General features: G+C 35.3%; 1 protein-coding gene across 3 annotated transcripts; it reads left to right on the top strand.

Annotated features, from left to right (window-relative positions):
• Nucleotides 1–27,928, top strand: LOC114399215 (anaphase-promoting complex subunit 1-like). Of its 3 annotated transcripts, none has more exons than XM_028361359.1 (37): nucleotides 1–381; nucleotides 643–706; nucleotides 2,044–2,128; nucleotides 3,317–3,555; nucleotides 3,696–3,801; nucleotides 3,898–4,061; nucleotides 4,345–4,532; nucleotides 4,605–4,674; nucleotides 5,371–5,538; nucleotides 5,674–6,164; nucleotides 7,567–8,029; nucleotides 8,398–8,736; nucleotides 9,555–9,638; nucleotides 10,801–10,893; nucleotides 11,001–11,060; nucleotides 11,170–11,268; nucleotides 14,020–14,160; nucleotides 14,927–15,007; nucleotides 20,196–20,267; nucleotides 20,430–20,501; nucleotides 21,063–21,156; nucleotides 21,232–21,311; nucleotides 21,400–21,453; nucleotides 21,578–21,655; nucleotides 21,773–21,894; nucleotides 21,988–22,148; nucleotides 22,406–22,482; nucleotides 22,562–22,675; nucleotides 22,758–22,859; nucleotides 23,501–23,641; nucleotides 23,740–23,913; nucleotides 24,119–24,182; nucleotides 24,280–24,419; nucleotides 24,501–24,658; nucleotides 25,891–25,969; nucleotides 26,413–26,511; nucleotides 27,124–27,928. In XM_028361359.1, exons 1-37 carry the CDS (start codon nucleotides 155–157, stop codon nucleotides 27,499–27,501), a joined length of 5,421 nt encoding a protein of 1,806 aa, XP_028217160.1. In that variant the 5' UTR covers nucleotides 1–154; the 3' UTR covers nucleotides 27,502–27,928. The 3 variants fall into 3 exon arrangements, with proteins under 3 accessions (XP_028217160.1, XP_028217153.1, XP_028217167.1); XM_028361352.1 differs by having other exon boundaries at nucleotides 21,400–21,471; XM_028361366.1 differs by lacking the exons at nucleotides 1–381; nucleotides 643–706; nucleotides 2,044–2,128 and having other exon boundaries at nucleotides 3,500–3,601; nucleotides 21,400–21,471.
• The last annotated feature ends 69 nt before the right edge of the window (nucleotides 27,929–27,997 follow it).

The following is a 27,997-nucleotide window of genomic DNA, read 5'->3' as shown; positions in this document are numbered from 1 at the left end:
TATTTTTTATTGGTGGAGACTAAAACTTAGTTCTGCGAGTGCGACACACATTTCACTCATCTTAAGCGCGAACTCAAGCTCAGTTCTTCTGCTCCACTCTCGTCACCACCTTGGAACTCAAGCGCGAGAAGAACTTGCTCTGAGCTCCGAGAAAATGTCCATCGGAGTCCGTCGCTTAACATTGCTGGGTGAGTTCAAGCCATTTGGCCTCATTGCCGAAGCCCTCGATGGCAAGCCCCCCGACACCGTCACCGACAAGTACGATTACTTCCTCTTCGATCCCGAAATCGCTCGAGACCGAGACGCCGACGACGATTGCGCCGACATCGCTTCTGCTCCGAGCAATCGTGGCGATCACGAGCTTTTCATCCGAGGCAATCGGTAATTTCTCATTCTCTTGCAGTAAAACACTAAAACCCTCGCTTATCTGCTCAGTTGCTTCCGAAAGTGCGGAAATGAAGTTAAAGGAAAAAAGGAAAAAAGGAAAACGGAAAACGAAGTTGAATTTGAACCTTCGTTTTGAAATTCGGTTGTGTTCTTTTGCTGATGTGCCTGTGCATTTGTTTCTCATTGTTATTACTTTGTCTGAATCTGCACTGTTGCTGCATTGCTTTTATCTAACGTTGTGATGTTTTGTGATAGGATTATTTGGTCGACGGGTGCGAGAGTATTTAAGAGATTTACCCTGTCATCTGACATCGTTAAGGTATGTATGAGTGAGTTTTGAGTTTTCATGGTTTGAATTTGAATGAAATGAATTGGTTTAATTTAATCTGCTATATTAGTAATTTATAACTGCTGTACTATGAATTTTTTGTTTAGTGAACTGAACATTGTTGATGGAGGGATATGGTTGTCTACTTTGCTCAATGCTCACATTAGAATGGCTTTTTGTGTGGAGTGTTTTTTTTTGTTATTTTAATTTTGAGTGAAGCCGAAGCTAATGGTTTGAATCTGTAGAGAAAATGTTCTTTAGTGTTTCAGATAGAAATTTATTGGTTTAGTGCTCCCTTCGTGTTTCAATGTATTTGTTCTTTTCTTTTGTAATGTTTACTTTAATCTTCTTTACTCCTCACAAGGAGAAACAGAATTTGTGCCTTTGCAGCCTGTGGTTAGAGGACATGTGATTTGCATATGTAGTTCAGATTCCCATACACATTGTATAAGATGAGATCTAGTGAATATAGAAGCAGATAGGGAAATAATCTTTTAGAGGATGAAAGTGTAAACAATATTCAAGTAAGTAGTATCTGAAATTTTCAGATTGTAACAGTTAATTCAGGAAATTTGGATGCCAAGGATTAGAATTGTATGAGCAATTTTCAATTTAAAAGGAATTTAATTTTAATGGATAAGATAAGAGGATGAGTGTTGTTTAGGACCGTAAGAAAGGAAGATTGCTACTAGCAACATTTGAAGTATCCTTCTTGGCGTGGTTAGTGAATCTTGAGTTTGTGCTAATAGCTTTGGAGTATTTCTTTTTTACTAGTTTTATAGATTTTGGCAGGAATAAGGTAGAGCTCTGTGACCTACGTGATCTATGTTGTCCTTTGAATCCTATCATTTAGTGAAATGTTTGGATTTTAATGAAATATTTGGCCATAAATTTTTGTTGGAAGAATAGTTTTTATAGTATATCTTTGGTGTTCAAAGGTTTCTTAGTGGAACTTTTTTGGTAGGCATTCATACTGGTGCTGCTGTGACTTTGAGACACTGTTGGCCGTACTCTGTTTAATTTTGCTTCTTTGTTTAAGGAGTTTGTTTTATTTTATTTGTATTATTCCATTTTAATCTTTCCTCATAATAAAGTCTTCCTTCAAAACATTTTTGCTTGACTTGGCTTTGGGTTTTCAAAGACTAAGGAAGTTGAAATTTATCCAATCAACTGATGGTGTCAACATTTCCCACGCAGTAAGAAATTGCAACAGTGGAGGATTAAGTCTCAAACTTGATTTTTCTTTTCCCTTGTAGTAAATGTAATGCTGCTTTTTGTTCCATTTTAACTGAACAGTTCTGCTTTAACCAATTGTTTTGAAATTTTAGGTGTGCTGGTGTCGTCTTGGTTATACAGCTGAAGCTCTTCTGTGTATATTACAAAATGATTGTTTGACTATCTATAATACATCTGGTAAGGGTAATGAATGAAGTTTAACTATCATATGATAGAAAAGGAGAAAAAACACTTATGTCATGGGGATGGCACTAGTTTCTGGCTTTGTTAAAAAACTTCATTATACTCTCATTGGAAACAGGTTTCTTTTACTCATTATTCATGTAGAACTAGAACCAAAATAACCAAGAATCCTTGGGATTCTAGTAAAAATTCACAATTTCTTTAATTAATAATTTCAAAACTACAACAGCAACAACTGAGCCTTTTTCCACAAGGTGGGAGTTAATAAATATCAAAGTGTGAATAAAACAGGACACCTTAAATGGTATCCATAGTCAAAAGGTGGTTGGAATCCCAGTCAAACACTAGCTTCTTGAAATTAATAAGGTTAAATTAAAAATTTGGAGCCTATACTTCAAACCATTTTTTGTTTTGGCTCCTTCATGGAAAAACATTTATGTATTGGTCCTTGCCATTTATAATGTTTTCCAAGTTGGCTAATGTTTGGTAGCCAGTAATGTAAGACAGACATTGGTCAAGTCAGCAAACATTTAAAATGCAGAAATTTTCATGTATGGACCCAAAACAGAAAATGGTGTCAAGAATAGGGATCAATTTTTTTAATTTAATCAATTAATATTTAATAACTTAGTCAAACTAAGATAAATTCCCTAAATCCAAAAAATAAAAATGGCATAAATTACTTTATAGTAGCAGAAGTATGTTCTAATCCTAATTAGTTCATATCATTTATGTAAAATCCAAGAATTAGATTATTGCTTTAGTTTTTATATGTATATTTTGTTTTTAGTCATGGTGAAACTGGGGTCCAATTTAATTAACTATGTCTCATGCTCCTTTCCATTTGAATTAACTATATGTCTAATTGTTTGGGTGAAAATGGCATCCTTTCCGTTACAACATTGCTCTACCATATCAGCATGGCCTCTTCCATTTCATTTTTTGCTTTAGCAGGGAATTTAATGTACTACATCTCTCATGTTCCTTTCCCATCTTTGATTTAATGATCTTTTTAAATCTCTACTTGACACTCACACACACTTCACTCATGACTAGAGAAGCAGTCATCAATTTAAATCTCCCTTGTATATCACTATATATCTGATTGTCAATATTTTCAGGTATTCAAATTTATTTTTGTTTTTGGTGCTATAGTGACTGAAATTTCCTTCTGTTTAATAGGTGAAGTAGTATCACTTCCATTTCCTCACACAATTACATCTATATGGCCTCTTCCTTTTGGTTTATTACTCCAGCAAGAAGTTGAAGCAAATATACCGTCACATGTTCCTTTTTCATCTACAAGCCCTTTGCTTAATACACGTGATATGCTGCATAGTGCATCTAATCATATCCAAAAGGGGGAGGGTACTTCGGTATCCTCTCATCTCATTTTGATGGATCCACTGGATGAACTTCGAGTATGTTACCAATCTCCAGATTGTTGCTGAAATTTCTTCCTTCTAGGTTGTCCTTGTGTAGTTTTGACATATTTACTGCTATAATTTCTTGTTCTGGTTTACCTTTTTCATTTGATTACTGACTTTTACTGTCATTGTAGCCAACTTTTATTGAAGAAAGAGGGAAATTGAACATGATGAAGGAATACGATGAAAAGACAATTTGGACAAGTGATCAGGTCCCAGTTATGGCATCCTATAATAAAGGTTTCTTTCATTGAAGTTCTTGCAATCAGTTCCTGGTTGCCTTTCAAATAGCTTGTTGTCTTGGTAATTTTTGTGATAGTGTCACTCTGAATTCAGGAAAGATGCAGCACTCATTGTGGGTTGCAGAAATTGTCAACTCTAACATTGATGAGGATCTGGCCACTAGTTTATTACATATAGATCCCATGAGTGTATTGCCAAAACATTTGTCCTTCTGTAAAATATGGCAGGGTAAAGGTGCTCAGACAGCTGCTTGTAAGGTGTGATATAGGCTATTAGGCTTCTTCACAATTATCTGGCTATTGTTTGTCTGTGCATTTAATTAGGCATTTTTTGGTTTTAAAAGGGAAGTGCAATTCATCAGTTAATGACATGGTTGTTTACTTTGCTTTTCAAGTATTAATATTAATTGCAAGTCCTTAATTAGACAGCTGGATGGATGGATGGATTGCATTTTCCTTTCCTCCTTGGATGGTTTATGATTGAGTTTATACATTCAATTTTATTTCTTTTCTTTTGACTTTTCCCTCAAATGACGACTAGGTCTTTTTGGCCACTGATGATGATGCAGCTCCTGTTGTCTGCTTTTTCCACCAAGAACAAAGAAAGTTGTTGTCTGTTAGTCTTCAGATTGTTGAAATAAATAATGAGATTGTGTTTGATGTTAAACCTGATATGAGCTGGAACATATCTGCAATTGCAGCTTCACCTGTGATGGTAACCCGCCCAAGGTACATATCCCATCTATTTCTAGGCTGATTTTGTAATGATGGACATAGTTTTCTTCAAATGTGTGTTTTCAGGGTCAAAGTAGGACTACTTCCATATTCAGACATAATGGTTTTGGCTCCAGAAAATGTTCTGCTTCTCTATGTAAGCCTTACACATGGATGGGCACAAATTGATTGTGTCATTCTTCATATCTTTTTAGTGTCCTGACTCCTGGCATTTCTCTCAGTCTATATACTATCCTGTCTCTACATGTATTTGCCATTATATAGTGTTTTGATTATTATTCTTTTCCTAGCTTCCTTGTGGGTTAATAATGCTTGATTTTTTACAATAAAGGTTTCTTTGCATAGAGTGGATTTGAGACCTCTTTTGAGCTGATGCTTGCATCATTTTTTTTTGTTGTTGTTAGGTCTTAGTAGGGTTCCTGATTCTCCTGCTTTGTTTTATCTGTGTCAATTAACGTTTCCATATAAAAATTGCTTTATTTCTATCATCTGATTTTATGAATAATTGATGTGAAGTTTATTTTATTTTTTAATGCTAAATTTTGGGTACTACCTCTCTTAGTAATGTTGTACGTATAGTTTTATTGATTATTGATAACTTGTTCTAGCCTTCTAAAATTTAACCTATATGTTACCATAATGCCTGGATATGGTTTCTTATAAATGGAGCTGTAAACATGTCAGCTTTAATTTGTAGAAATTCTTTTTCATATTGATTTTTTATACTTCATACGAAGTTGTCAGTCTTTCTCAGACTCACCCTTTTTCAAGTGCCATCAATATTGCTAAAGTCTGATATTTCTTTTAGTAATATGCCATGTTTATATTGTAGTCTGGGAAACAATGCCTGTGCAAATATGTGCTACCTTGCTTAAATAAAGATAAGATTTTGCATGATTTGGAGCTTTCAGAAGAATCTCCTCTTCCCAATGACTTAAAGATTACAGGCCTGGCTGATGCAGTTGAGGGGCGAGTCAATGTGATAGTAAATCATAGGCAGGTATATTGACTTGTATTTAGGGATGATTTCTTTTCATTTTTTACCTTGAAGTTGACATATGCAGGTTTCTTGGCAAATGGAAACCTAATAATCCGTTTCTTTGCATCATTTGACATCTCTTCTTTGCATATGCAGATCTTCAGATGTGCATTACGACAAAGTCCTTCATCAGCATTAGCTAATGATTGCATCACAGCACTTGCTGAGGGGCTTCGTTCTAGTTTTTACAGACATCTTCTTGGTCTTCTCTGGAAAGATGGTGATCCAGCTCATCTGTCAGATGCTGAATCTATTGTTGATTCAGAATGGGACTCTTTTTGTCATGTAATTATGCAAATCTGCAGAAAATATAAAATTATATGTCAAAAGCATTCTGATTCAGTGCCACATTCTGCTTGGGACTTCCTTGTTAGTAGCCAATTTCATTATAATTTTTGCAAAGTAAACTCCATGTTCGGAATACCTTATGCAGTGTCACTTGATCAACGGGGATTAAATTTCCAAAGGTCATCTGTAGATGGTGCACAAAATTCTGGCAAGCCATTTTATACTGATCTGTTAAGGGAAAGTCTGGAATCTCTTCATGGGCTCTATGAAAGCCTGAAACTTGATAATCTCCGCAAAAGGTATGTCTCTAATCCTGTGTAATATATTTTGGGTTGCCTTTTCATTTTAGTCTCTAGCATCCTAGCTAATGCATTTTCTGATCATCTCTTAGTTCTATCCTATTAGGTGTTTTATCTGGTAATACTTCCCTGTTTGTTTAGGAAGCAGCTAGTTGATTGGGTTTAGTGAATCTGGCCAGTAATCTATATTACTTTTAGTTCTAAATTCATGTTTTCAATGTCAGCTTGATTTGATTAGCTTGAGGCCAACTTTTAAGCTAAGTGGCTACCTCTTTTCTTCTCTTTCATTTCATGATGATATACCGGCTTTCTTTTGCTTTATGTATTGGTATAGACCTAGTACAAAGAATAGTTTGCATAAGCCCTGCTCCTGTATTGCATTTTTTTATTCTGTCTGTTTTTGTTTTTTTAAATTGATTTACATGTTTAAGTCCACATTTATCTCTCCTGGGTAAGGTAGAGCAGCCAACTTGAATATCAGTATAGCTGGATGGCAACTGAAAACTATAGAAACAATACAAGTTAAATAATTTATACTTATACATAAATGCTCAAAAATAAAAAATTACATATAAGGATACACATATTCATAATTCATAGTACGTTCATAAGAACTATTAATTGAAAGTCACAGTCTTTAGTCTTAAGCTAAACGCATAAGTCCATAACAACAAAAGTCTAGGAATCAAATAATTTTGTTAGCTACCAGAACACCAGTAACACAATTGGGAGAAATAACTCGCTGTATAGTAGTATTTACAGAAAAAAGAAAAAATAAGTTTGTTCTCGCATCTTTTCATGGTCTGCCCATTGCTATTATAAGTTTGAAATCGCTAGAAGTAAAGATCATACGTCAGTCAGCAGTCTTAGTCTTAGACCTGCAAAAAACTTAGTGCTGATGTTTTTGCTGAGACTTCCATCTGTCATTTTTTACTTCATCATGTCATGCAAAATCTTTAGATTTTTTGCTTTGTGAGGATGCCACCAGACTTACCTTACTAATACTATATCATAAGATCAAGAAAAAACTTTTGCTTTGTGTTCTGATTATTGACAGCTAAAAGTTTAATTTGATTGTCTTTTGGTTATCCATATATATTGTTACCACCATCTGCTTTAAGCATTTCATTGTGATCATAGGCTGTATTTTCCCAAGTAGTTAATTTCCCACTTTTAGTTTTTTCTTAAAATATGTTTTTTGATTTTATATGATAATTGTTTCCTATGATAATTGATTTTATATGATAATTGGTTATCCATATATATTGTTACCACCATCTGCTTTAAGCATTTCATTGTGATCTTAGGCTGTATTTTCCCAAGTAGTTAATTTCCCACTTTTAGTTTTTTCTTAATATATGTTTTTTGATTTTATATGATAATTGTTTCCTATGATCTATAGGGACTTGGAGCTTCTTTCAATTCTCTTATGCAACATTGCTGAATTTCTGGCTGAGGACAACTACTTGGACCATTATATTCGTGATTTCCCTGGCCTCTGTAAAAAGTTTCTGAAGTCTGGTGGAATCACCATTTTGCCTAAAATTTGTCCAAGTTTATTCAGATGGTTTGAAAATTGCTTGCAATATGGATGTAGTTATGCTAATATTAATGATCTTCCAGCTTTAGTCTGTAAAGAAGGAAATTCTGTGGTTAGCATAGCCCGGAAAGTAGTTTGCTTTTATAGCATATTATCTGGTGCCAAATTGCTGGGAAAGAAACTGTCTACTGGTGTTTACTGTAACATTACTGTGGGATCACATTCTTCAAAGGAGGAGCTTACTGTTTTAGCAATGGTTGGTGAAAGATTTGGACTTCAACAGCTGGACTCACTACCTTCTGGTGTATCTCTTCCACTTCGTCATGTAAGTTTGGCTTCGTAGGTGTCAGTCTCTCTGGGCTTTGAGAACTTTTTATATCAATTAATTTAAAACATTTTACAAATTTGTTCAGGAGTATGTTAAAAATTTGAAATTATATGTCATCTTATATAATGTCATAATTCTAATATTCATCTTGAATGATCTTGATGGCACTCTCATTTATCAGGCATTGCCTACTGTTTTTCTTATATTTGTTTGAATTTTTTACATTCTTGGGACAATGTTCTACCCTATTTTCCTTGTTTTGCTTACTACTATTACTATAATAGTTCTTCTTTGAGCGTTATCTCTGGCAAGTTTTAACATATATTTCCAGAGCTTTTTCATCTATTTTCTGTTATGGCTTCTAGGCATTAGATAAGTGTCGAGATTCACCTCCCAATGACTGGCCAGCTGCTGCTTATGTACTTCTTGGCCGACAAGATTTGGCAATGTCAGCTTTGGCTCGTGAATGCAAATATAGGGGCATTGAAACACCAACCAATGTGAATGTTATATCTATGTCCACACCTTATATGTTAAATCTGCATCCAGTGACAATATCTTCTACTATTTCTGATGCAATTGGATTGGAAGGAACAAAGTTTGAGGATACAGATTCAGTTGATGGGTCTATGACTGATGGTATGGAGCATATATTCAACTCAAGCACACAGTTGCGTTATGGTCGTGATCTTAGATTGAATGAGGTCAGTTATGGAACTTAAGAACTTTTGAACAATACTGATTTGATTATTGTTTTTCTTTGATATATATTTTCAATGCCTCTGGGCAATGGGGTACGAAGTTTTTTATATATTTTCAATCCCTGTTGTGGCTTGTCTATAGATCATATAAAAGATTATGGTTTTTGCCCATCAATGTATTTGCAATCATTTTGGGCAAAGTACTGCTGCTGCTTTTTTGTCATCTCATTGCTACTGTTGAAAATCAGAATATAATATACTGATTTATTAATAATAGTGGTTTATAGGCACATAATCTTTGATTTAGAGGAAACACTATATCTTATATATAATTAATGTAATTAACCTATATAAACATGCATCCACAGTGTACTCTGACACACAATTTTCAGTCACTTATTACTCTATTTCTTCTATTTTAACAGCTACTAGTGAGTCCAGAGGATTTTTTATTTTATTTTTCACCTTTCTTCAACAACAAAAACTGATAGGAGAAAAGAAGAGTGCTATATGATACTTGTTAATGTCAAGCCTTTATGCATACAACATCAACTGCTTTATAGTCTTAGAAATATGAAACCTTTTATACTGTTTTTCTTACTTGATGGGACATTTCTGAACCTGCAATGTTACTATGCCTCAATGGAGAATTCTTACAGGATTAGGCTCTATAGTCTATCAGTACATGAATTTTATCTTTACTGATATCTTGAGGCATTTTACTAGTCAAATGGAAATTGATTTATGTTATGCTGGTGCAGAAGTTACTTACAAACTTATTTCTTTCTTATCTGAATCATGGCTCTGGCTACTTTTACTAGGTTAGACGCCTTTTGTGCTCTTCAAGACCTGTGGCAATTCAAACATCCGCTAACCATAGTGCTTCTGATCAGGACCTCCAGCAGGTATGTGTTGCCGTGGTATTTGTTTTATTTGTGATTGTCAACAGTTTTGTTTATAATTTGATTATTCAAGCATCTGATAATATACTCAATGGTGGTATTCTTAGCAAGTCTGATCCTGCCACCCTCCTTCTTTGGTAAAAATTCTTATATACACCCGATGTAATGATCTCAATCTTGCTGACTATGACATACATATAACTTTGAAATTAGATCTGCTGTTCTGTACTGTCATATTAACTTTAAGTGGAATTCTTGGTCATTAGGTGTAAGTGTGTAACATGCCTGATTTATGTAAAAAATATCTCCCCATTATAAGATGTTTCATCACACACTAGTGGAAGAAATTCATTCTTTTTCAGGTGACACTTTAGCTATCCTACATATAATTGAGCTTTTCATACATTTCTTTGGTCGCATAATTTGGTTGTTTGTTTCCTTGATTTCTTTGTTTATTTTGTCATAAATTTGTGTTTCTTCCAAGTTTTAATGTTTAGTTGATTTTTGTTAGTATCATCATATTGAGGTTAAGTTATGATTTTTATATTAGGTCACACTATTTGATTTAACTATTAAGGTAACGTAAAATAATTACTTGCCAATGTCAAGAATTAAACATTTTGATTCAACTATGGTATATATAACTAAAGGAAAATATGTTTATTTTTTTTTACCCTTTTTACTTTTTCTCCCTTTTGATGATTTTTTTTTATTAAAAAAAGTAAATCTAGATTGTTATGAATTGGTGTTTGTTACATTAGTAATCATTTTTCATTTTTAATTGTTACAGCAGCTAAATCAAATCAATACCAAACTAAAGAAACCTAAGAAATTTGTAATTTGCATATTGTACACGACTTGTCTTGTTGTACTTATACAGGGAACATGGCTTGCTTGAGTTGGTAATGATCGCAATTGTGGGCTATGTTTTAATTCTTCCATGTTTGTAATTGTTTTCTCATTTAGTATGTTTTTTCTCTCCTAGCAAATTCTATTCTTGAAAAAGATGGCCAAATTTGATTTTAATTATCTGCTGCACATTGCTTCCTGTTTGTGATTTATGTTCTCTTATATATTTCTCAAGTTGAACGGGTACACTTTTTATTTTATTTTTTATTTTTATGTATAAATCTGTCTTTGATACATTTCTTTTATTTTTATGAAGGCTCAATTGTGGCACCTTGCACAAAGGACCACTTCACTTCCTCTTGGACGCGGGGCATTTACCCTTGCAACCATATATACACTCTTAACTGAGGTGCTCTTTACGTTTAACTATTTTATATTCATATTTGCCTTCACTGAGAATTTTGAATTTTCTTTTGGAAATATACTCTTTCTGATTGAAATTGTCACAATTTTTAGGCTTTTACTGTTCCAAAGCTTGTATTAGCGGGCCGATTGCCAGCCCAACAGAATGCTACTGTAAGTAGATATCATATTTTTGACTATATCTGCAATACCTGTTTTGGCTTGTGAAATTATTTACTAGTTTTTCTATTTGTTAACTTGAGTCATGTTTGTCTATTCACAGGTTAACCTTGATCCAAACATCAGGAACATACAAGAACTCAGGTCGTGGCCTGAGTTTCATAATGCTGTTGCTGCTGGACTTAGACTAGCCCCTCTCCAGGTTTAACATTGATCCTTAAGTTACATAGTTTTGAATTGTTTAATCTTGTTTCTGCTAGGAAATTATTTTATTTTATTTTTTGATAATAAAGAAATTTATTAAGATAGGAAAGGAAGATACAAAAAGATGATAAGAAACATTCAACACAACTTGCCAATTTCTCTTGAGATCTAACTAGGACACTCCTAACTCCCCTAAAAAGAAACAAAAACATATAGTAATTAGGCAATTGTTGGATATTGTTAGATATCCTTAATTATGGTAATTAGGCAATGACAATTTCTCTTCACGACTTCAATGAGCTTCTGCCACCCCAGACCAAGAACTTGAAAAGTGGAAGACCTTTTACATGTTATTGACCTTATATGGGTACTTGCTGAGTATTCTTCTATTCATGACCAGTTTTGGGTTTCTCCTACTATTCTTACGTGGTCTATTTTGTTGGAGAACTATAAAGTCTCACATCAAAAAAATAAAGACAAGCAAAGATGTATATAAGTGTAGAGGGGTTGTGTCCTCTTAGGATTCGAGTGTGGGTCTAAGCCTAACTCAACTCCAATAGCCAGCTCATAGAGTGAGGGTTGTGCTCCCTGCCCTCCACTTATGTAAAATTGTATAATTTTTTGTATTTGATGTGTATGGAGAGACAAACAAACAAAACAGCACATTTCAACTCGTTGAGTCACAGGATATTATTTGTATAGGAGCTGTTTGGTGACTGATCACAAGATACGAAAAAAAATTTGTGCTATCCACCAATTGATACACTGCAAAATTTACTACTATACCTTTTATGTTGTGTAACATTTATAAAAAAGGATCTAGGAAAAAAGATTACAATTTTTTATTTATTTTTAAATTAACCCTTTGGCTTCTTTTTGTCCAGAACTTGGACTATTTTAAAAATGGCTTAATGTCTTGGTCCATTATGTTTTGCAGTTGTTTCGTTTTGGTACATTAAGTTTTTAAAGTTTCATTCTGGTACTTAAAGATTTTAAAGTGCCTCACTTTTGTCTTTTTTTCTGATTTCCGTTAGCAAACGTTAGTGTCCCGTTAACATTTGAATTTTAAAATAATTAATTAACGTAGTGGCGGCTAAAAACCGCCACTATGCTTATTTTATTTCAAAAATTATAAACCACCAAAAAACCCATCTTCCCCTGTTCAGCTTCTTCTTCAACCAAACCTTAATCTCCCTTCATCTACACAACACACAACATCCCCAGGGATTCATTTTTTCACGACCTTGATCTCACACGCTCCCTTCTTTCCACTTTTGATTCACTCACAAAGCCATACAAACTGTTACCCAACAATAACCTCTCACAATCTATTTTTTCACTATCTCAACAACTCCCCACACATAACCAACCCTTTTCTCACTGGACACAAAGAGAAACAAAAAATCTTGCCTACACATCCAGATCCGAGAAACGATGTGGTCATTGTGTTGGATGCACACAACCATTGAGTTTTGGGAAACGATGTTGCTGAGCGGCATGGAGTGGAAGAGTGTGCGAGTGGCGACGAGATTTCCGTAGCGTGAGAGGGAAAGGTTCTAGATCTCGCCTCACAATCCTTCTTCTATTTCCTGTTCATAGACCCCAAGTTATTGCCTTGCTTTAGATGCGGTGGTGGCGGCAAAGCGGAGGCCGAGATGGTCTGGATACAAACCTTTTTCTCGGATTTGGAGAAGGAGCGAGGGAGTCTGAACCGTGCAACCCCAGCACCACTGTAATGCCACCGTGCGCCATTGATACCTTCACCATCACCCACTTCGTTTTCTCGTCTCATGAACCTAGATCCGCACGACCACCATCACCAGATCCGCACGCCGCCACCCTCTCACGCTCCCTTCTTTGTTTTCTTTTGATTTTCTGTTTTTCGGTCATCTCCTTTCTCTGCAAATCTTCTACATTCAAACATTTATAAAAAGTAATTTAAGACTATACTTTGTACATATTGTTTGATTCCTTATTTGGGGGAGAAGGTAGTGGTGTTGTTGTTTGTGTAGTGATTGAGGTTTTTTATGGAAAAAACACTGACAGCTTTTAGCCGCCACTATTTTAAATTACTATTACAAAAAATTTAAGTTAACAGAATTACTAATGTTTCTAATGGAAAACCGAAGAAATATAAGAGAGTAGTATTTTACTCTCTAAGTGTTTTTTACTTAGTTTCTGTATCTCTTGTAATCAGAGGTTAGTTAACTGTTAGACCGTTGTAAGTACAACTGTCAACAGCTTTATCATTCTGTTATGCAGCTGCCTATATGTACTGCTTCATTCCCCAACCTCTGGTTGGGTTGAATCCTCATCTATACAGAAACACTTTCCTCTCTCTCTCTCTCTCTCTCTCCTCCCTAAATCTCTTTAAGAAAGGACTAAAATGAAACTTTCAAAAACTTAAAGGAACAAATTGAAACTTTTAAAACAAAATGTACCAAAATGAAACAACTACGAAACATAATGGATCAAAAGTAACATTAAGCCTTTAAAAATTAAACAAAGTACTTCTTTTTTTATGCTCTCCTTTCCCTTTCTTTTAGCAAAACAAACAGACTGTTAATGGAGTCTGTCAGAAATTAGAGACACATACCAAAAACTCGAGGCATCATACTGTTTTAAAGCAATAATTCACTCTCAACTATGTTGTTACTGAACAAAGCTTTGGGTTTGAGTATTTGTTATTGCAGCTTGCATAATTGTGTGGTTGCATATTTTTGAAAAATGCATATAATTCCTTTTGCAGGGAAGAATGTCAAGAACTTGGATTTTGTATAACAAACCTGAGGAGCCAAATTCTGTTCACGCTGGACTTCTACTTGCACTAGGATTGCATGGATATCTGCGTGTATTAGCTGTTACTGACATCTACCAATATTTTTCTCAGGTTTAATTATCTAATGCTCCACTAGCACTCCATTTTATTTTAATGTTAATGATTTATTGTTACTAAACAGAAACAATTAATCATAAATTTCTGTTGAAAATAAAAAAATTCATACCTCAGCATATATTATTTGTTGCTGCCTCTCTAAGCTCAATCTTACTTTTTTGGCACATATTATTTAGCCTTTGTATAGTTACCTTTCTAGTCGGGTTGTATCTAGTTATAGGTTGAAAGCTTTTACAATTAGGGTATTTGCCTAGTTATCAAGCGTTGTAGTGTTGCATTGTGGCTGTCCCTAGCTATAGGAACTGCATTGCAGAGTGTTCCTGTGTCTCATCTGTTGTGCCTACAATGCAATTGCAGGTATTGCAGCAACTATGCTGTTTTTCTTTTGGGGTGGTGGGGTTTTTCAGTTGGTAAGGAGCAAGAAGACAATTTTTGTTGCTGAAGGAAAATAGACAATGATGATTGTAAAGTTCTCACAGTTTTTTGTTTTTTTTGTTTAAACTGAAATATTCTCGTGAGTGATTGGAGTCAGAATGAAGTTCAATGAACTAAAACTTAAGTTGGAACTTAAATTCTCTAAGGGTAGAGTCTATAAACTGTTTGATTTTAAGGGCCTGTTTGTCACCACAAAATGCTCGATGCCATATAATTCATTTAATTTCAATTAACTTGGGGACAAATCTTTCCTTTTTATGTTATAGTTATCTTTCAGCTTTTCCATTTTATATGACGTTAAATTATTTTCCCTACATATTTTTAGGAGCATGAAAGTACTACTGTGGGATTAATGCTTGGCCTTGCTGCTTCTTATGGAAGCACTATGCATCCTGCTATATCAAAGGTATTATCAAGCACAATTTTTCTGGTGAAATTGTATTGTAGCAGATCTCTGCCCTCAGATACTAGATCATAGTTGAAGTGCATTAGAAAATCTTATTGATTCCTTTGTTTTTTTCTTGATCATGAAGGTACTTGCAATTTTAATGCAAAAACACACTTTAATCTAATGGAACTAAATAAGAGGTATCTCAAGCTGGAGTATAATAGAAAACACTGATTCTTGTCAAGATTTCCATGAAAATTAAATCTGCGATGTGCCTAGTTCAACTGTTTTCCATGACCATGAGGAAATGGTAATATTTTGATTTTAGTGTGGTAAAATAAAATAATAAGCCTTCTTAATAGTATATTTTTACTTAGAACTATAATTTGTTGTAACTATCAAGTTTGCTTAAAATTAATTGAATTCAAGGATATGGTTTTGTTGATGGGGTTGACTTTAGGAATGGGGAGTGTAATTGGATTGAGTTGCCTTTCTTTTCTAATTGTTCTAGGCTAACAATTTAGATTGAACTCCCTCCCTCCCTTACAATCTATACTGTGAATTTTTGCAAACATGATCTGTCTTGATAAATTTCTTCTTTCATCCAAAACAAGGAAACAAAATGGTAGTAGATTTTGTTTTTTTTGGTTGGGAGTATAGAAATCATTTGATTCACAAAATGGTGTCAATTGTTGACTCAGCCATTCATTGATACAAACCAGAGAGTGAATCAAAGCATGGCTGGAATTGTCACCTGAATTGCCAGACTTGTGTGCCACACTAATGCAAATGGTCAAATAACAACAACCCCTCATGCTTAGAAATAGACAAACAAAAAATACGGGTGATCCAAATAATGAGTCGAGGATAGGTTCTGATATCATTTTAGAATGTGGACTTAGGGCCTAATTCAACCCTATAAAATCAACTTGTAAGGTTAAGATTGCCGAAGCTTTATAGGAACTACATTTATAATATCTCTAGTTGATGTGGGATCTCAACATAGCCCCTCATGCCCACGACCAGACATTTGGAGTGTGAAAATATGCAGGTGATCCCTCTCATGCCTAGGAATAGATATCTAGAGCATGGACAAATATGAAATATAGGTGACCCAATAACAGATCTAGCATAGAATTTTATATCATCTCATTATTAGATTGATCCTATGTAATCAATACTGACCTTATTTGCTGATTATAAGGTCATTCTTGACACATAACATTATGGTAAAACACTGTTATATGGTATCTAGAGCTTAGGTTATAATAAAAGTTGTTCTCAAAACACCGCCAAAGACTGCCACACTGTCCATGGGGCCCCACATAGGGCCCTGACACGTGAAGTTCACACACACGATGCGTGACGCATCTCTAGCGAACCGCCTTTAGTTTCTATCGGGTTGACCACATTTGTAACTGTTAGATTTCAACTTAAAAACCAATTACTAAGTGAAGTTGCTCAACAGATATATAAGCTGCACCCCAAGAACAGATGCAGACAGTGTGGGACTTCCTAACACCCCTCTCCACAGATGCTTGCCAATACAGGCGAGCCTACTAGAACAGTTAAGAACTAAGATGGGCTACAGACTCTGATACTATGTTAGATTTCAACTTAAAAACCAATTGACACTATGTATGTGATCTCAATCTCAAATACACTCCAAATAAAACTTGACCATCAAAATTAAATAAAAATTAAAAAGCATATTTAGAGTTTTGTCACAATTACTTGCTCAAATACACTCCAATTTCTTTCACATCCTGAAGCACGGCAAGTCAAACTCAAAATTTTAATAGCTAGCTTTTGCAAATTTGGAGTTTGTGACCCAAACATTCGCCACCAATGTGCTACAATACCAACCAAGAGCATAACTTAGAATTCTGAATTGTAACATTAATACATAAAAAAAAATGGTATAGTATTTGTATTTGTCATTTGGTAAAAGTTTCTTACTAGGAGAATGGGTTTTCCTTTGAGCCATTGCAAACTCAGAACCAAAGTGTTCAACACCAATCTTGTAAAGATGCAACTCAGTTTGAATTTTTTGTTGCACATCAAATTGTGGAACCAATTTCTTAATGCAATCAAGCAATCCATTGGTGACCTCAAAATCAAACTCCAAATCAGTGTTGTCATAAAAGGACTCTGGATTTAAGAAGTGGGTAGTTGCATGCAATGGCCTATGAAACTGACAATTCCATCTTTTATCAATGATTGCAAACATATCTTTGTACTTGCTTTCGATGTTGTTGAAAGACTTGATAATTGTTTCTTTTGCCTTGTCCATTGCTTCATAAATATAGCCCATGGTTGGTTTCCTTTCATCATCCACAAGACGAAGCACTTTGACAAGTGGAGTCATGACTTTAAGAGTGTAAACCACACTATTCCAAAAAGAAGGCATGAGCACTACCTTTGCAGCTTCTTTCCCCTTAGGCTCCTTAGATAACTTGTTTAAGATCCATTCATAAAAAATAAACATCTTTCTAATATTACCTTTCTCTTTGTAGAGCCTTTCCAAGGTTAGATAAGAAGTGACAAATCTAGTAATAGCATGTCTCACCAATTTCCTCTTATTTGTACAATTTTTCAACAAGCTTAAGATACTAGAATGGGCATAGATAAACCCAACTAGATTAATTGCCCTTCTATCCAAGGTTAGATAAGAAGTGACAAATCTAGTAATAGCATGTCTCACCAATTTCCTCTTATTTGTACAATTTTTCAACAAGCTTAAGATACTAGAATGGGCATAGATAAACCCAACTAGATTAATTGCCCTTCTAATTGAGGGCGAGCCCTGGTGCAGCGGTAAAGTTGTGCCTTGGTGACTTGTTGGTCATGGGTTCGAATCCGGAAACAGCCTCTTTGCATATGCAAGGGTAAGGCTGCGTACAATATCCCTCCCTCATACCTTCGCATAGCGAAGAGCCTCTGGGCAATGGGGTACGAAGTTTTTTTAATTGTCTTCCTTATCAAGGGAAGCTTCCCAATGTCTTCAAGCATCAAATCAATATAATGGGCTGTACAAGGAGTCCAATAAATATGTTTCCTTTTGTCCTTTAACAACTTACCCGCTAAAACATAGTTGCTCCCATTATCAGTTACAACTTGAACAACGTTCTCTTCTCCAACTTCCTCCACAATAACATCAAGCAACTCAAAAAGCTTTTCACCTGTCTTCACAAAATTAGAGCCATCAACAAACTTCAAAAACATTGTACCAACTTGAGAGTTAACCAAAAAATTAATGATGCATCTTTGTTTTCGATCAGTCCATGCATTGGACATAATAGTACAACCATACTTGACCCATTGCTCCCTGTGGCCTTTCATCAACTTTTTAGTGTATTCAACTTCCTTGTTTAGGAGAGGAACTCTGATGTCATGATAGTTTGGAATGGACAAATGTGGCCCATATTAACCAATGGCTGCAACCATATTTTCAAAGCTTTTCAATTTAATGAGGTTGAATGACAAACCAGCTTGGTACCAAAAGCGAGCAATATATTGATGCACCTTCAATAATTCATTCTTATCCATTGACTCTCTTATGCTCATTTGTCTCAACATTTTCATTTTTTTTCGATTGATTGCATTGTCTGGATTCTTACAAAACCTGTCCATTGATCCTTTTTTAGTCTCACACTTTGTCTTTGCGGCCAAAGCAATAGCATTGCAAGAGTCCGCAAACTCATCTTCACTTTCATCACATCTAATTGGTTCACCAAATTCAAAATCTCTTATATTTGGCACATTACCACTGTTAGAACTACTGTAAGTGGTCGGGTCCCACTTTTTTTGTTAGACATATATTCCTTGAGCTCTTCGACTACATCTGGTGGAGTTTTCTTACAAGATGCAATGTTACCCGACTTCCCAATCAAGTGTTCTTTGGCTCTCGTTATTCCTCCTTTTGTGATTTTTCCACAGTAATTACAAACAATGGTGTTTGTATCCCCTTTCACAAGTGGATGACAATACTTCCAACCAGAGTCTGTCTTATTTTTTCTTGTTGCAGCATTAGATGATGGTTCAGTCATTGTAATTAGTAGAAGAGGACTGAACAGAAAAAAAAAAAAAGCACAACCAAAAATTGTAAAAGAGTGTCAAAAAAAAAAAAAAAGAACCAGAAAGTAAAAAAGGGTGTAAAAAAAAAATAAAATGCTCGCGTGCCTGTAGTCGTCACAATTTGTAGCCGTTGCTGCCGCCCGTTGCTCGCGTGCGTGGTGCCGTCATCGACTTCGGGTGAGACTGCCGCCATCCATTGCTCGCGTGCGTGGTGCCGTCGTTGCTGGTGCGTGCAGCTTGCTGCTTGTGCTCGCGCTGGAGTTCGCGTGCTGCGTGCTGCTCATCCCATTTTGATTCGAAAACCTGGTTTAGGGTTGGGTCGGGTCAGCCCAAGACGACCCAATCTGTAATTTTGGGAAAATTTTCAAAAAGAAAAGAAGTTTCTTCTGCCATAACTCCGCCACCACCGTTAAGCCTATGGCGGTTGCCATGGCGCCGCCATTTGAAACCCGCAACGCCAGTGCTCTTTGGTGGCGTTTTTTCAAAAAACCGCCACGCCATACCGCCATGGCGCCGCTGTAACCGCCATTTGACAACACTAAACAAAACCCAAATTCGTAGCCCAATTATTCAAGTGCAGAGGTTCTGACTTCCAAGTGAATTTTACCCTTGAAATGAAAGAAATGGCCCAAGCTTATTTGTGACAAAATTGAAGATCTTTTTCTTAGCTTTCTAGGGACTACTCACACACTCCATTTGGAGTTTTGTAGTGTCCTATAGGCCCTGCACAAGACAGATAGGTCAAGTGAGCACAAAAATCTTAAAATAAGCCACAATTAGTAATTAAGCTCAATCATTTGCCAAAGACCAAAACTAAGTTAAAGTGAGAAAATAAGGGTCAAAGAGATGTCGATTGAGCTAAGAATAATAGAAAAATACTAAACTACAAGTGCTCAATCAGACCGAACTCAACCTCACAAAATTGGCTTGTGAGGTGATGTTTGCTTAAGCTTTATAAGGACTACATTGCCCATATCTCTAGAAGATTGTGTTTTATTTGTTTGTGCCCTTTAATGCATGAAATCAGCATCTTTATATTTCACAACTTCTTTGATAACATGCATACTAACCCCTTATCTCATCCCTTCTGCCTGCTATGTTGGGAAAACTGATAATTATTCACTGGCAGACACTTTATTTTCATATTCCTGTACGACATCCATCTTCCTATCCAGAGTTAGAGGTTCCAACCTTGCTCCAGGTATCTTTATGTTTATTTTATTTGTTCACTTTAGATTGGCCCCTTTCACCCCCTCCCTCCTTTGCTGGTGCTTTCTAACATCAGAAGAGAAATTATAAATGCCCAAAGTTGTGGCTTTCACTTGCTTCATTTTTTCTCATGAAGAAATTTATATTTTTTCAGTCAGCTGCTTTAATGTCTTTGGGGATTTTATATGAAGGTTCAGCTCACCCACAAACAATGCAGGTTTTATTGGTAAATATATTTCATGTCTTGATCTGCTGTTTATTCAATGGTTGAACATATGCCAAGTTATTTAATTCTTGCATGCCATCAAGATAAAGGGAACATGAAGGTTGATTATGGTTGAACTGGTACTATTTATTCTGCTGAATTCTATTACTTTCTTGGACCATTTAACCAGTTGGTATGATACTATGTTTTACATTATTGTTTCCTCTTTCCACTTCCATTATATGCAATTAGCTTGAAGTTTTGATATATTTATAATCTATTATCATTTGTGCACTTGTGTGTTTAGGAATTGGTTTATCAAAGTTGTTTGCTTGCATGATATTATCTGTCTGGTATGTGCACAGATCCTATGGTCTGTATTTTGAACAAACCAGCCTTCGTAGCAGTGCATAAATTTCTTTCATGATTCTTTTTTGTTTTGCATGATGCCGTTTCATTCTAAATAATAATACCTATGTCTCCTATGTTTCTCAATTTACTAAATTGTTTGTCTCCTATGTTTCTGTTTGATTTAATTTCTTCTTTTAGGTCTTCCCCTACATCTATATGTATTTTTTTCAGGGTGAAATTGGGCGCCGAAGTGGAGGTGATAATGTTCTTGAGCGAGAGGGTCATGCTGTTTCTGCAGGATTTGCACTGGGTCTTGTTGCACTGGGTATGAATGCTTAAATAATAGGTTTTGGATTTTGGTTTTCTGGTTCTTTATCTAACCAAAATATATTGCCTGAAGGACGGGGAGAAGATGCACTTGGTTTCATTGACACATTTGTGAATCGTCTGTTTCTCTATATCGGTGACAAAGTACACAATGTAATGGAATTCACAAATTCTCCTGTCATTTCTTTCCTTGTTGAAAATGTTTATAATTGCATATAATGCTCAAGTACTTCTGCATCAGGAGAGATCTCATTTTTCGACAGTCTCAATGGACGAAAGTCGTGGATCTGCACAGGTTCAGAGAATTCAATTTGTAATTTCTTTTCCGTAATGAAATAAAAGAGAAATAAAATTGTATGATACATTATAGTTGAGAATTTCTTTTGCATAACTAATTTAAACATTTGTACTTGTTGTAGATGATGGATGGGACAACAGTCAATATTGATGTCACTGCACCTGGAGCCATCATCGCCATTGCTTTGATGTTTATGAAGGTGCTTCGAATGAGCTCACTCTACAATAAGTAGTAATGGCAACAAGAAGTCTGTTTATCTGCTGCAATTCATGTTGTTTTCTACCTTTTATAACTTTGGTCTTTATTCTTTTGACAGACAGAATCTGAGGCTATTGTGTCTAGGCTCTCAATTCCCAATACAGGTTTTGATTTGCAATATGTGAGGCCTGACTTTATAATGCTTAGAGTCATTGCTCGAAATTTAATAATGTGGAGCAGGTTTGTACTGGTTTCCTTAAGTTATTGCAACAATCTACTTGGATCTGTTTGTCACCCTTTTGATTCATGTTTACTGCATATTTTTTTTTGTAGGGTTAATCCCTCAAAAGATTGGGTTTGGTCCCAAATTCCTGAGATTGTCAGATGTGCTGTAGAAGGGATTGGAGGTGATGACAATGATATTGATGATATGGATGCTGAGGCTTTTATACAGGCCTATGTTAATATAATAACTGGAGCTTGTATATCACTTGGTAAAATGTTCTCTAGTCTTTGCATTCGTTTTATGATAAATTTAACAGAGTGCTTGCATGTTGTTATTATCCAAATTCTTTATATGACATAGTAATCATAACACTGAATGAAATTATTTAAATCCTGATTGTTACTATTGTCCTTGATGTTATTTTCTTAACCACGGTTCCTTCTATCTTTTATATTTTTTTTTACAACTCAGTGGTTGTGGTACTGTTTAGTCTGTCTTAAAACTTATTCTTCTTAACCATGTCAGGACTGATGTTTGCTGGCACAAGAAATGAAAATGCACAGGAATTACTTTATGAATTTTCTATTTACTTTCTTAATGAGGTCAGTCCAGAATTACGTTGCCTAACTCCCCCATGCATGTTAAGTGGTTGGTTTTAGATGGTTTACTTTTATCTTGCAGATGAAGCCTGTTTCTCCTACATGTGGAAAGGTTTTCCCAAAGGGACTGTCTCGCTACATTGATCGGGGCACATTGGAAACATGCCTTCACCTTATTGTTCTTTCTCTATCTGTGGTACCTGCTTCCTCCTTCTGTCCATTGTCAATTATAGATTAAGATCATGACCGGAATTCTATGGTTAAACTTCTAATACCAGGTTATGGCTGGGTCTGGACATTTACAAACCTTTCGGTTGTTGAGATTCCTAAGGAGCAGAAATTGTGCAGATGGGCAGCCAAGTTATGGTATTCAGATGGCAGTAAGTTCTGGAAGTTGTCTTCTTGCTTTTTAACTTTATAATTTTTCTTAAAGAATAAAATCTGGATATATATGAGAGGCTGGATTTGGAACTTGAATTTTCAGGGGGTTGGGGATTGAACTGCCCTACCTTAAAGTGGCTGGAGGTGGGTTGGTACCATTATGCTAAACGGCTAATGATCTTCAAATTGTCTTTTTATCTCATGTCCACAAGTTGTGTCTATATTATGCAAAAATGTTTGTGTGTTAGGCAGTTGGGCTTTAGATAAAAGAATCAGTGAAAAATTCTCTTCAATCATTTGGTGTCTGGTGAACCAAAAAAGTCTGCTTATGTATTCATGTACATTAAGTTTCTTCTCTTCATGCATGCATACATGATACATGCATATAAACATCAGTAGACGAAGGGCTTTTGGTGATTCAGATATCTTGTATTATGATAGTAATATCAAAGAATCAGTTTGAAATTCATATATTCCTTTACTTCATTTGGTAAAACAAATTTTGTTTACATCATTACATGATCTATATTCATGCAACATCTTATATATGCTTGAATTTTTATTTTTTTTCACATGAGTTTGGTAATAATTAGCCTTCTTCAGTCTCCCTTATTTTTGTTTTATAAACCTGATGTTCTAGGTAAGCTTAGCTATTGGTTTCTTGTTTCTTGGTGGTGGAATGAGAACGTTTTCGACAAACAACCATTCCATTGCTGCTTTGCTAATTACTCTATATCCACGCTTGCCAACTGGTCCAAATGATAACAGATGCCACCTTCAGGTATATTAGATTGATGTAATTACAATACCTTGTGATAAAGGCTTAAATGTTTGTTAGTTTACTATTGAAAATTAAGTTCTGAAAAAAAAAATTTGCAGGCATTTCGCCATCTCTATGTCCTTGCGACAGAGGCACGATGGATTCAAACAGTTGATGTTGACACAGGTCTGCCTGTTTATGCTCCTCTTGAGGTCACAGTCAAAGAAACTGAGCACTATGCAGAATCCAGCTTTTGCGAGGTCACCCCTTGCCTTCTGCCAGAACGTTCAATTGTAAGTCTGAGTGTCTGGATGGTCTCTGAATGAAATCTGTGGGGTACTTTGATTTGTCTTTTTGAGTTTATCTTTTTTGGTTCACAATTCTCTGTTCTGTTTGAATTATCTTTTATTTGGTAGCTTTTCTTATTGTTGAAGCAAAGAAAAGCATTTGTAGCCTTGTAGTTGTAGGACTAATTTGTATTGGCATTGATGGTTACAGTTGAAAAGAATACGTGTTTGTGGACCTCGCTACTGGCCTCAAGTAATAGACTTTACACCTGAAGGTAAACATAAACTATTATGATGTGATCTTATACTGATGAGGTTTTTAGAATTATATACTTTTTGAATTAGTAACCCCAATTGCGCATTTAATAACAGATAAACTTTGGTGGAATTTTGGAGACAAGAATAGTCCATTTAATTCTGGTATTCTTTTCATCAAAAGAAAGGTTGGAGCTTGTTCATATGTTGATGATCCCATTGGGTGCCAGTCACTGCTGTCACGGGCAATGCACAAGGTTGAAATTACGTAGTTTATGATCCTGCTACACATGTTTATACAAGTATTAACACCCTCTTTATTTGTTTGCTTGATCTAGGTGTTCGGCCTGACAAGTTTGAAAGCATCTGATACAATCACGGACATTCGTAGTGGGTCTGGTTCTATCACAGTTGATCAGTTGGTTGGTACCTTCTCATCTGATCCTAGTTTGATTGCTTTTGCACAACTCTGCTGTGACCCCTCTTGGTATAATAGGTAAGCTCATATTTCTAGATTGTTTTGGCATCCATGTTCTGTTTGATTATCTTTTTATTATTTCATTCTACTTTTTTGATTTATGAAATGTTTCTTAAATCTTTTGATGAACAACTGGTCAGATGCCCTTTAATGAATAATTAACAGCTTAAATTTTATTTGAGTTGCACAAAGGGAACAAATCTAAGTATGACTTTCATATACATAGTGGAATCATATCTGGCTGTAGAAAATAAATAAAAAATTGTAAAGATGGGAAAACTCTGATTGCTCATTCATAACAGTGGTCATCCCACTATCCTCTATTTGCTATTCTGTTTATGGGGGGTGGCCACTCTGAGCTGAACACGATGAAGAAAAGCTGAGAAAGGGACATCACCCACCCATTCTCCCAAAATCCTTGATAATGAAACTGGATTTATAAAATGAAAATATCTGAAAAAAATTCTAAGGGCTAGCAAGTCTCATTCACTGCTACATTGACATCTAAACTGTGTGGATAAGGACCATATATAATTCAAATTACCTTGTGCCATAAACATTTATCCCTAGAAAAATGCCATGACAATGTTTTTGGACAGCTAGTTACCAAGATCTAATCCACATTCATTTGTGGGCTGCAACAGATCTCCCATTTAACTTAATGAATTATGTTATCATCCCCAGCACCTGAATAAAATTTATCATAATTCTCTATCCGCTGAGCTACACCTCTGGGAATAGAGGCACAATTAGTCTTGGTCAAATTATTCTTCAAACCTGAAATACCATTTAGTCAAATTAATATTCAAACTGGAGACTACCTCAAACTTCCAAGATAGAGGCATAAACTTTATTGGTCAGATCAGATCATCTTAGCCATGTACTGTGATTGAAGGGGGAGTAAAGGAGCCTCATTTGTGATCTATAGTTTCACACAATTACAATATGTTACACGCTGAAAGTAACCTGGAGGGAAAGGTCACATTCATTTATCTTTTCATCATAATCAGCCAGACATGCCTGATGAGGGCTTTCCTTCAAAAAGTTTTTCTTTTCTTTTTCTTTATTGGGTTCTCAAACCATTTACATTTACATTTTGTTATTCCCAAGATTTATATTGAAGATCATAGATAATAAGTCAAAGATGATTTAAGTATAACTAATTATGCAGACTTGTTGCAGATAGTATTACATTCCTTTTGTTGTAAAGATGGTTCAATATCTAAATAAATTAATAAAAATACTTGCAGATCTGATGTTGATTTCAAGGAATTCTGCTTGCAAGTATTATTTGAGTGTGTAACCAAGGATAGACCAGCTCTTTTACAGGTAATGTGCTTAGAAGGTTAATTTGTATTTCCTAAATTCAATAAACAATGATGACCCAATCTAAAAGCTTCAATACTGGTTGCGTTTCCATTTTGATCATACATGTGGCATTTCAAATAAATTGTTTATCCATAAGTAAATATTCAAGCAGTCAATAATCTCTTCTGTTATAGATTCCACAACGGTAATCTTGTGTACCAAATTACTATTAGTTGTTACAGTATAAATTATGAAATGCCGTGGAATTTGTGAGCATGATCTACATGATATAAAAATTTGAGATGAATTGTTTCTTATGAGAGGCTTGATTCTTATAAGTATGCGTAAATAAATAAAAGTTGGTCTAATGTCTATGCTTGCTGTAAACCATTAGATAATGAGATTTTGCATATTTTTAAATTGGAATATTCTGATATTATTTAATTGATGGTTCCATTATGCAGGTATATTTGTCATTATACACAACTGTTGAATCGATGGCTGAACAAGTTACTAACGGCGCCATTGTTTTTGGTGACTCACTCTCTATATCTGGTTTTAAGGTAGTTTTATGCTTAGTCTTGATAATTGTACTTTCTTTTCAAGTAATAATCTGTCTTTAAACTGGTTTTATGCTAAGCTCTTTAGGTACACAGTTGTTTTCTAGCAATAGTGCTCTCTGATTTGATACTACTGGGCTTTTGCCATTGGTCTCTTGAATTGGATTTTATGATCAAGAAATAGGTAATGATTAAAGCAGAGCTCTGTTAGGCATACTTTATCATATAGGGTTCCCTGGCAAAGACTGTGCAGATATCATATTCATCACAATTAAACTACAGTTATCACTTTTTCCCTAGGGCTAGGCTGTTATATTATTCTCATTCTTTTGAGATCTAATTGTGATTTTTCTTCAAATCAAATAAATCTTACTCCTTTTAAGTTTTTTAAGCATCTGCATGAGGGTGAGTCTTGATGAAATGGTAAGATTGCTTGCTTGTGTTTGTGATGTATCAGTCATGGTTGAGTCATAATTCCTCTCTCCACTAAGTAAGGTAGCATACATTTGACCCACTCCAGGTCCTCATAATGGGCGGAGCCTCATGCACTAGGTCACTAGCCCACCCCTTATGAGTATGTGTGTGACTTGATGCTAATTGTATATCTGCTTGCAGCTTGCACTGACATATATTGAGGCATTGATGACTGGAAAATTATCTGCTCCAAAAGGAGGAATTGTACAATCAACATTTGTTGGTTCACTTCGGAAGCAGGTAGAAGAGCTCTTAAATTGTTCCCAGGAATTGAAGGATGATTTTCATAACTACTTGAAATTGGGAAAATGGCCTGATGGAGAATCCCAAGATAAACGTTCCATACTTCTTTCTTGGTTCCTTCAGTGGTTTGATGTGCCATCTTCATCTGCAATTAGGACAGCTGCTGATAGAGTCAAACATAAGCTTATGTCGTCATCTTCAGTTCCCTTGTTGCGTCTGTTTTTTCCAAGAACTCACATTCACGTGATCAGCGAGATAGATAGATGTTTGTCATGATTGTATATCAGCTGTAATCTTTTGACTTTACAAATACTAATGTATAGCAGTCTTCACATCTGTGTAGCTGTGAAAGCATTTTAGCTCATACAAGTTTATCCCTTCGCATACTTTCCTGTTCCACAAACCAAATTGGCATTGAGATTTGAGAGTATGTCCCTGGAAACCGGGCACACATGTGTATATACAGCTGATCTCTTGTTTACTTGTTTGTATAGCCATGCATGCGTCCGTGGAACTGCTTTGGGCGAGTACAAGCAAGTCGTGATGATTCTGATGAACACTAGTTGCTTCTATAGCCGGTACAAACAACTCGACTTTTTTTTCATGTTTCTTATCTATCAATTTGGTATCATTGCATTTCAACTATTGAATTTTGCATCCAAACTTATACAAGTAATTCAATAGCCCGTAATATACTAATTTATTCATATGTGCTTGTTAAAATTACAAGAATTGTAGAATTACTTTTATTTTTATTAGCAATTCTTACACA

Source organism: Glycine soja, chromosome 2 (genome assembly GCF_004193775.1).
Source record: "Glycine soja cultivar W05 chromosome 2, ASM419377v2, whole genome shotgun sequence".
Classification (NCBI taxonomy): domain Eukaryota; kingdom Viridiplantae; phylum Streptophyta; class Magnoliopsida; order Fabales; family Fabaceae; genus Glycine; species Glycine soja.
This window is presented reverse-complemented; position numbering and strand designations above follow the sequence as displayed.